This window comes from Botryllus schlosseri, chromosome 8, assembly GCF_051294905.1.
Source record: "Botryllus schlosseri isolate E-star chromosome 8, Bs_hap1, whole genome shotgun sequence".
Lineage (NCBI taxonomy): Eukaryota > Metazoa > Chordata > Ascidiacea > Stolidobranchia > Styelidae > Botryllus > Botryllus schlosseri.
In genome coordinates, this window is record NC_137243.1 from 15,892,017 (window position 1) to 15,903,177 (window position 11,161).

The 11,161-nt window shown below is 39.6% G+C and overlaps 1 protein-coding gene across 2 annotated transcripts; it reads left to right on the forward strand.

Annotated features, from left to right (window-relative positions):
* The first annotated feature begins 5,007 nt into the window (after positions 1-5,007).
* On the forward strand, positions 5,008-10,880 carry LOC145445371 (uncharacterized). 2 transcript variants are annotated; one of them, XM_080323564.1, is made up of 5 exons: positions 5,901-6,437; positions 6,894-7,049; positions 8,573-8,761; positions 9,679-9,864; positions 10,496-10,880. In XM_080323564.1, the coding sequence occupies exons 1-5, from the start codon at positions 6,377-6,379 to the stop codon at positions 10,702-10,704; spliced, it is 801 nt and encodes a 266-aa protein (XP_080179690.1). In that variant the 5' UTR covers positions 5,901-6,376; the 3' UTR covers positions 10,705-10,880. The 2 variants fall into 2 exon arrangements, with proteins under 2 accessions (XP_080179691.1, XP_080179690.1); XM_080323565.1 differs by lacking the exon at positions 8,573-8,761 and having other exon boundaries at positions 5,008-6,437.
* The last annotated feature ends 281 nt before the right edge of the window (positions 10,881-11,161 follow it).

Here is an 11,161-nt window from a genome sequence, read left to right on the forward strand (position 1 = left end):
AGGCAGCGACAAGAAAATCAGCTTTGTACTATTGCATATAGGCCGACATTTCAGTGCAGTGGTTCTCGAACCGGGAGACGTGAAAGCATCTGAAGGGTGGCGCGAAACCGAAGTTTATTGACAAAATTTTTCGCGCTCGGTGCAATATAGCCCTACTTTATAGGTATTGTTCTGTGTATTGTCTGACTTTGATATTTCACAATTCGCTCATCAACAGCCATAATCTTCCATGCCATCAAACTATAACCGCTAATGGGATTGCTAGCATTCTGGTTGCACTTTATAATATTTTGTGATATCATGTAAGTGGGCGCGAAATTGTTCACTATCATAAAGGGACGCGTGCCTAAAAAATTTTGAGAACCACTGTTTTAGAGTCTTAATAGAAGAAAGTGGATACGGTTTAAAGAGGGCTAAAATGTATCATGTTTAACATTGTTTCGAATCATGACAGCTAATAGATATTTTTTAATTAACCGCCACTTTCTCATTACCCAATATCAACACATTCACTGAGCAGCATTTATTAACAATGTAATTTAGAAATAAAATGAAAATACGCTCGAGAATATATCTGAATTTTCTCACTCGGCCCGCCAATGTATTTATTTTTCTCATTTGGCCCGCGGAGGAAAATAATTGCCCACCCCTGAGCTAGTCATTTGTCTTTTAGTGATTTTTGAGGAAACCGCCGCGATAGCTCAGACTTCTTGAATCAGTACTTCCTACCCGACGTTAATAAATGTACCGCAATGCACATAAATGAACTGACGTAGCCAGCCAGGGTCGAAACAGCTTCCATGTTGAAATCGAAACCCTTTTGTTTTAAAATGCCGATTTTATGTCCAATATTTCGCCATACAGTTGCAATTTTGTATTTTGTTATTAGTGATCCAAATTAGCGACAATAGACTGTGTATAGCGGCATACGATCTGAGGTCACTGACATCTCTTGCAGCCCATGTGCTACTATCGACTGTGTGTGGTGTGGGGCAGGCCTGATACGCAGTAGGCTGGTGCGCCTGCTATCATCGCTGATCTGAATTACCGCTTCTGCAGCAGTAGCTTTACCTATACTCTCTCCCCAATACAGGCAATACTGTTACGTTTAGGTTGATTATCGTTCGTAATGTCATGCTGTTTTGGGCTGACACGAAATAAATTCCAATTTGCGTGGCGGGCGGTCTAACTGGCTGCGAATAGACTCTGTGATCAAATACTATTTTATTCAAATCCAAATTTTTTGACGGCAATAACTCCGCTTCTACTGGTTGAAATTGAACCAAATTTGAAGAACATCATTTTTATAGACAACCTAATACTTTCATGGGGTGAACAGAAAAATTTCACATTTTTCGTTATTTATTTTTATATTATAAATAGAAACTTTCTTCTTCCGTAGCCATGCGGCTACTGGTTGGAATTGAACCAAATTTGGTGTGTAGGCTTAAGTTAGGTAACCTAACAATTTAATCAAGTAGCCAGTACGATTTGAGGAAAAAGTCATTTTTGATGACCCCTATAATGAACAGGGGTGTACGAGTTTTGAGCAAACGTTAAAAGGGTGTACCACGTCGAAAAAGGTTGAAGAGCACTGCTCTATATGACATGGAGAGCGCACAGACAACAGTTGTACGCAACGCACCTCTTTGAAACATGTCTGATCCACGCGATTCGAAATTGGGCTGGGTTATTTTCCTCTGTGGGTCGCTATTGAACTGTTTTGTACTACTGTCCATCAGATTGCAAGTAGCCTATATACGGGAGTATTTGTTGCCGACAATTTCGACGACCGGACTTATCAACATTGAAGGTTTTGACCTACCGCGCAGCGACGGTCATTTTTGTACGAGGTTTTATCGACGCTAATCTTTTAGGTACCGCACTATGCCCAGCCGTATATTGGTCAAACTTCGTGTCTTCATGTGTCACGGCGCGGAAGGGTTTGACTCGAGATACATGTGTCTCATAGTACCGCCCCCGCTGGTTGCACACCCTATATAGACTAGCATATCTCCAGTCTCCGACGGCGTTTTCCAGGGAAATCAATGTCGGACAAATCTTATCATGAATTAAACCCAATTGGTGTACTACAAAGGTCGACTCGACACAAATCAAACCATCATATTGTAGTAAACAAGCGTGTCTTGCTTATTGACTATAGTACCCAAGGATATATGCACAAAGTATCCGTGTTATGTGTTTCGGTTAGATGAAAATAAACGCTTTCTCTCTCTCTCTCTCCCTCTCTCTCTCTCTCTCTCTGTCTCTGTCTCTGTCTCTCTATCTCTCTATCTCTCTATCTCTATCTATCTCTTTATTTTTTTTACAATAAATTCAACAAGTATTACAAATGCCTACCTATAAAAGATCGCTCTGGTGTCGTCGCGACCCAACATTATACTCTTGAAGCGAGAAAAATTTGCTTTACAGTAAGCTGTTGCAGGTGCGTATATAATGGTGATATTTATTACCATATCCCCGTGCCTGTGACATTCTTCGTGCGATTTAATATCGCTATATCGGTGAGTTATATTTTCATCTGAACAAGACACACACAATGTACAATATGCGATAAGACACAATGTGCTGTAATGAACAGATAGGAGGATGCCGAACGACGCGCAGTTGCGGTCTTTTAGACTGACATCCACATCGGCATAGAGTGCCCGATGTCACAGTTCTTTTCGATGTTGATCTTTTGAAGCCGTGGCCCTTTCTAGTTCTTTTCCATTCCTTGTAAGTGCTTTCTTTCGTCGGGTCTTCGTCGAGCCATCATTACGAAATTATGATGATTGTTAAAGAAAGAAAGAAAGCGGGATGTTAATTATACGTCGTTTTCCCGCGAGTCGTACGCTCAGACGTGCATGATACGCCTGCCACTACACCCGCTTTGCAGACTTCTGATTAGGTAGTGCGCAAATAATAATTCACTACGGGTACTAGTACGAGACAAAAAAATTGTCAAAGCTACGATTAGTGGTGCGTCGTAAAACAAGATTTTACAAATGCGTCTCAACTAAAGTTAGTGAGCCACCGAGCTTTAATTTCCTCTTAAGTTTATTTGAGTTTCTCCCAGTCAGAAAAAGTAACAAATATGGACGAGTTTCATCCGCACTCACCACTCATCCGCACCACGTTTGTCCTTCGCGCTGCAATTTTTTTCATCCGCACAAGTGCGTATCATCCCACATGTTGAAAAGCACTGGACCAGAGTATGGAAAGTTTGGACATTGACCAAATGACCATCAATAGCGCAATATATTTCTCAGTCATGTGATCGCACTTCTGATCGACACTCATCACAAAAAGCGCTTTTGTGTTCACTGTTCATTGCCGCGGCGTAGGTTGACATCTACAGCCGTGATCAGCCTGCAGCATTGTTTCAAATCGCAATTACATATTTATTGTCAATAAATTTTAAATATTTCAAATAAATAAATGTAACTGTCATTATTCGCGTCTCAGTCGTCGAGGGAGTGCAACGTGAAAGAGGAAGTGCACAAACAGCACTGCATGAGTTACATCCACAACAGGGATATCCCTGATCCACAACACCGGCCACGGGGGCAGTAGCAAGCAGGACTGCTTCAGCTGTGTCATTATAGAGCTTATTTATATATCTAGAGTTGCATTTAAAACAAAAATCAATTGGGGTTGAAATAAAAATCAGTATGTATCTCGGGTTGCGTTCTATAGTATAATACCGAAAATGCTGTTACCAAGACATTACCGAAAATATCATCACCGAGAATGGACATTACCGAGAATGTACATCACCGAGAATGGACATTACCGAGAAAGACACGACCGAGAATGGACATTACCGAGAAAGACACGACCGAGAATGGACATCACCGAGAAAGACACGACCGAGAATGGACATTACAAAGAAAGACACGACCGAGAACAGGCATTACCGAGAATGACATTTACGAGAACGAGATTTACATTTGAGATTTGTTAGCGACTATACACAGGGTTTCGGAAATCGGTGATCAAAATTCCTTGAATGTCGACTGACTGTTACTGGTAGTGTCTTTCTCGGTAATGCTCATTGTCGATAATATACATTCTCGGTCGTGCCTTTCTCAGTAATGTCCATTCTCGGTAATGTCCATTCACGGTAATAGCTTTCTCGGTCGTGTCCATCTCGGTAATAAACATTCTCGGTATTGTCTTTCTCGGTAATAGCGTTCTCGGTATTGACCGGACACGTTGCGAACCGCTGTCTCATATATGAATAAGCGTATGTTATCTCTTGAATGTAGACGTTGTTTCATGCCATATATTGTTTCATACATTGATTTATCGACATTACGAGTTGTGTTATGACTTGTACACAAATTACACACGACTTTAATTTGTTGCTGACCTGTACTGATTTGGAATTTATTTCATTCGATATTAACCTCCTCACTCGATGATAAGGTAGCTTTGTTTGCATTCGTAAACCGCTGAGTACAGACCATATGACGATTACTCGTAACGGTACATACTCTGTTAAAAATTCAATGTTAGCACTCTCAAATTATTTATTTACGGTATGATGTCCATATGTAGCCTATCACCGTTTCAAATCTTACTGCCATTATATCGCTTAAATATCCGGAAGGGATGGCGTGTTGCTTGCTGTGATCGGCGAACATAAATGTCTCTTGGAATACTATTTGGAAGACTCGCAGCAGTCATAAAATCATTTTAGGACCTAAAGTTGTCAAAAATCCTCTACGGGTATCTTATATTGGTGGATCCTTCTATCATCTCTGTGATGTTGCTCTTATAGTATATAAAATCGGGGATATACCAATATATACTTATCGTGGTTGTGGTATGGTTTCCTTTCGATCGCAATGTTCCATTCCGGGTAGGAATCGAATACGCGGAACAGTAGGAGGTATTTTAAACACTAATTCTTGAAGAACCTCTCATTCACTGACTCATTATTTTGTTCGTTTGCACGCTTGCAAAAATCAGTTAATAGCGATAATGCCCGAGAAGAGGTAATCGAAATAATTTAGTAGCGTCCTGCATAAGATGCAACCCTTGCATAGTCGACGTAAAATGGATAACACATCACATCAGGGCGCGGCGTGGACAAAATACATATTTGAAGCGGGCTATAGAAACATACTACAATTAAATGACGTCGCGGACTCTTTGTGACGTGACAACCGATTACGATGTCACCATGACAAACATCCCAAAATCTGAAGGGGCAATCGTTTTTTGCCTCCACTATTACGCCAGCACGCAATAGTGGCTGTAAAGCAATATATAGATTCTGTAGCGCATTCATAAAACCTTTAATGTTCGAGCCTATAATTAACTCATGCAGGACCTATGCACTAGTAACAGGAATGCATACACTCAGAATGTAACGCAACACAAAATCAACCGTGTTCGAACGATCGGTAAGCATTCAATTCATGGAAATCGTCTTATATAATCAAACTGACTGTGACAAGCTAAGGAGTTCAAGAGTTCGATTTTGCTGTTTATTCATCAATCATCACAAATGTGTTGTAGATCTGATAACAAGTGCTCTGCAACAAAATATGACAAAATATTTTGTGCGTTACACTGTAACAGTGTGGCATCACCGATCATTTCATTTCGACCGCTATGATGTATTGATACTGCGGCGTCAGTGAATTACAACCAATCATCACAGCTACGCATGTACGCGGGGAATCATGCTATTTCCTTATCATAAATGTTTGCGTAAAACGGGTCGGATTTATGTGTCCAACGATAAGGAATTATTTATTTCACTTTTCGTGGGATGGTGTATAATATTTTTTACCGTTTTCCTGTGGGAAGAGAACATATGACTTAATATGTTATAAGTGATTTCATATCTGGTTTCGCTAACGTTATTTATTTATCGCATGATACCTGGTTAATCCTCTGTTTGCAACATCATATATCGCATCAAAAAGTCCATTCAATTTCAATGTGTTCAGAGCAGGCTCGCTAAAAATAGATAGTGAGCAAATGTCGTCACTTTCATCGAGCAATCGTTGATGCAGGAGATAGGACAATCATAATCCATGCCGAACTGCGTTAATGCTTTGAAAACCGCTATTGTGACGTACGTCAAATATTTTTTCGTCGATGTGAAAAAAGCTTTTCAGCTGCAGCATACTAATCGTTACTACTTGAAGAATACTAATCAGCTGCCGCAATCCAGCGGTTAGGTTTCGTATCAATAAATCGGAGAAAAAATGCCGGTGGATGAATGGTTAGTGCCTAATTTATAGAGTTTTGACAACACTACTCTGTATTCGAGTCAGAAAGAGTTACTGTTCATGCGGCATCTACTTTTACATATTCCTAATATAGACTATATATATTTATTTGATTTCGCTGTAGCATGAAGACACCTCTCCAGATATCATTCGCATTAATGATACTACTTATCAATGTCGGAACAAGTAAGTTCTTTTACTACAGTAATCTTATGCTGCATAGTGTAACTATAGCAGATCTGTGTTATTTCATGCATACGTGCAGTTACGGCTTCATAGTCTTATTATGGGAGAAAGTATACATAAACGTTACTATCTGCATGTGCGCAAGGATTGGAAAATATCGTGTTAACACAGTAGAAATTGTTTCCTGACTACATATAATTTACAGTATTTCTAGACGGAGGCCTAATCTTAGTAACGTTTATATGTATAGCCAGTCGCTTATGCATATTCGTGTAATGTATGCTCATGCTCAATGAACAGTGCTCATTCACCGTTGTGACCGCGCATTTGATAATGTTGGTCATCATCAACCTATATATGCTACTGAGGCGCGTTTTGAAGAACTGAAAAACAGTCCTGAATATCCCAGTTTACCTACTTAATTGTGAATCATCGCAAGTATCTATACAATTATAGGAAAGACATTTACTCTGGAGTGTCATTATGGGAGCAAGGAATATTACAAAAGATCCGCACAGTTACGAGGAGCAACTAGTAGAAGAAAAATTGAATGTGACGACGACAGTTACAAATGTGCCAGAGTTCATTATCGGGGCACCGACAACGAAAATGGTAGGCCTACATACAATATTATGCATTGTATAATTTTGGTATTTTAAACGCGACAGAATATTGTTTTGCGCGAAAAAGTATTCTTTTATACTTTTATAAGTATAGTATCTATCTATGGTCTCATGACAGAAAATCATACGTCGCAAAACACAATGTCAAAACAAGCCAGCTCTTTATATATATACATCACAAATAGGGTGACCAACAAAACTTCTTGGAGGGGGCTTCGCCCCCCGACCCCACATTTCCACCACTGCGAAGGCGCGAGTTTTACTCTGTGGTCACGGTGTTACTTTTTTTTAGACGCGTGATTAAATTTGTCAACAAAATTGGTAATTGCATATAATGCGATCATTTTATCCTCTCTCAGTCAACGTCATCAGAGTTACCGATGGAGATGAGGGATATGGTCCCTTCGATTAATTTGAGAGCGTAATAAATAATTATACATCTTCGAAAGAGCCCGTTGTAATCAATTACTCTGTGACATGTTGTGATTTCGTGACCTACCGTCTGCTATACAGTCAAAAGTTATTGGAATCGCCCAAACGTACATGACTAAAGGAAAACTTCTTTCGTGAGATGTGCAAGATTCAGAATTGCCATTTCTTCACGGAGTGCATCATTTCCCCATGTGGCGGACATTTGTTTTGCGGGTATCATATTACAAGGACATGACTATTTGGTGCCAGAAAGAGTTACGGGCAATGGAAAATGGATAAATTGGACGTATTCAAATCGAGGTCATTTTCGGTCAAGGTTTTCTCACCACCGATCGCTTTGGCAACACACTTCGAGTATATTCGCATTTTGGCAGAAACTTCCTATGTCTTGGCGTGTCGTGACACTGTAATGGATGGCATCGAAACGTCTAATTTTATAAATTATGCGTGTCTATTTTGGGGGGTAGGGTACCCATATTGAAACAATACACGTAGCACCGCTAAATCGCGCAATGCACGCTCGAAGAAAATTTTCAATCTTCGTAAATCTCTCAACAAATAGTCTATAATTTATTTGATATACCTGAAAATAAAGAGTAAGTAATCTTATGATGGGCATTACGCATTATCTATAGTGGTCTTTTTGATTATGTAACCTACATAGCCTATATAATGTTTGTATTGTCTCGTGACAATAATTTTTAACTCATATATCCTATACGGCGACTAGACTACAAACATTGAATCACCGGTGCTTACGACAATTTCCCAGAAAGCACCGCCGACCGGTGCCGTAATTTAGGATTGGATGGGGCCAGGTCTATAGTCTCACTAACATCTATGCGATATTACGAACGGCGTGCGTGTCGATGTGCTTAAAGTCGGAATTAGAGAGCTGTAGACCTTGGTAATGTCCCTCAACTTATTTCTAATCTCTAGTTTGTGATGGAAACACAGGGATATCTATAGAAGTTCTCTAGTTTGAGATGGAAACACAAGGATATGTAGAAGTTCTGGATATCCCTGTGGAAACATTTCAATAATTGCGACTGCCAAGGCAATCAAATACAATTTTCACAGGCAATTTGGTATCCGGCCACCAAGCATCTTGCCTGGACGTTTCTAAGTGTGGATACCCTGCTCCGTGCGGCTTGGGCCTTTTGAAGAACTTGTCGAGCACTCAGGGCTTGAACCTTACTATGTGCAAAACTATTTGCTGCGAGGGGAATATGTGCAATCACCACAATCACAAGCAAGGAGCAAATAATCGTACGGTGCTTCTACAATACATTGAATACGTGTGTGATGTGGATGTGTGCAATGTGCATTCAGAATCTCCGCACAAACGTCAAAATTTGATAGAGAAATATTGTTAGCGATGAAGTTATATCAGTGTGTGCAGTCTACACGCTGGTTATATCGCGGCATTGTTAATCACTTTGTCTATATATTGCGCAGAATCGAAAGTTGATGCGGGTATAAACAGTTGCACTTGATCTGTGTCAATTTCATACGGGTTCTGAATAATAATCATAGCATCGGACTGATGTATTCAAAAACATGATGTTGCGCATCGGAAAATTTAGGCCATTCAAGTGCAACGGTCATCCTCCATGTATCAAATGTGATGTCACAAAAATTGACATCAATGATCACAATCAAAGTCTTCTTAACATATTTTAGGAGAATGAAACTCACATTTATCACATTTGCATGCATACATGACATTCGTACAATTGAATAGTCTTAATATAGCATTGATAGAAATTTGAAGTTAATATTCTAAACGTTTGTTCGGGGATTATGAATACATGCCATAAACGCGAAATGGCCAGTACACATCGGACCAGTAGTTCCCCACCTTAACAAACGATGTCCCCATTCCATTACTGGACGATATTGAGTTAAATTCACCAGTTCTACAAGTAACACTAAAATGCAGCCGTTTACCTACCAAAATATCCACATTAATGTCAACAGTTGAAATGTTGACAAAACCTTCGGCGAGGTGCCGATAAATCCGCAAAAGTCAATAGTACACGAGCTCGTACCACCTCTGGGGTAGATAGTTAATGTTGGTGGTCCCTGAAAAGAAAATATAGTGGGATTGAAGATATTTCATATTCCAGGTTGATTTTTGGGTATGATTATTTTATTGGTGGTTGAGGGAAACTTCTCTTTTAAAGTGAGCCCAAAGTCGAAGCCAGAAATGTTGTGGTGTTACGACATATACAAAGAAACAAATAGCAAGGAAGTGCTGTATGAAGAGATAAGCGAGACTATCTGCACTCATCAAGGCGGAGAATCGAGATTGGACAAAGCGGCTCGATGTTACACGATAGAAGAAACTCTCACTAACGCCACCACACAAGGTAGCCACATAGCCTACTATATACGAAACAGACATAAACAATAGTTCACGGATCAATCTCGATGCCGATGTAGGCAAATAGGGTTGCATTTAAAACAAATGGTTATTGTTTAAAACATGATTTAAACACTGTTTTAAACAAAGGCCTTTTTGAAAAAAACAAAAAATTTCAAGTTGTATAATTATGCCATAATTGTGTAAATACTTGTTAAAAAACATGTTGTGTGAGCCTACGGACGATTAGCACCCAATATAGGTGACATATATACGATATGGGATAATTGGAACCCTCAAAATAGTCAGTTCAACAGCTATACTACGTACGTAAATACTTAGTCAAAGGAGCTATATTCACCTTATATTTTCAATTGTCAATGACAATCCACGATGGCGTCACAATTGAGTATCCGTGACGTAATGGCTTCAAAAAATGTTTTAAACAAGGGCCTTGCTTTAAACATGTTTGTTTTAAATGCAACCCTGGGTGTATAGACCTATGTCCCAAAATAAGAATATAGCAGCATAAATGTTCACTTGACTAGCCCGAATTTCATCATCTCTGCTAACATATAGCCTACAGTACACGACACTGATATTAATATACTAACATTATCAGTTCTCTATGTTTTTAGAGGAAAGGGTGATAACCTTTGGAGGATGTATTGTCGCAGACATGTGCATTGGTGCATGCGAGAAATTTGCATCAAAAGTAGAGGCGAAAACTCAAGCATCCTGCGAATCGAAATGCTGCAGCGGGCATCTATGCAACTCTTGTGACAATGTGGAAATTCCAATGTTTCTTTTGCTGACCATTGTACTTACCTCTTTCAGCATGAACTGAACGTTCGATGATTATATGCTGAGAGAAAGAATATTTATAAATCCAAAGTGGGCCGATATACGTATATAGGTTACGAATAAGTACATTGTGGCATTGCTGTAATTATTATCTTATGAACAAAAATATACTTAGAGTACGAACATGGTATATTTGTAATAAAATATGACTGGTATGTAGTTCTACATCAGGGGCGGCCAACCCGTGGCCTGCGAGAAGGTTTGTGTGGCCCGCGAGGTAATTCTCGAAATTAGTTATAACATCAGGTAAAATTGCAATGTCAACCAAAATTTGATTAGCGTGACCGCGAAATTTGATGATGACTAAAACATCAGTTCCGACGCATTGGCGCAACCAGGGGCCAGCCCCATTTATCGCAGACCTTCGCATATCACCATAAAGTAGAATATTTTGGAGCAGATTTATTTGACTTTGGGGTTTTGTGTGAACGCAAGCGTGA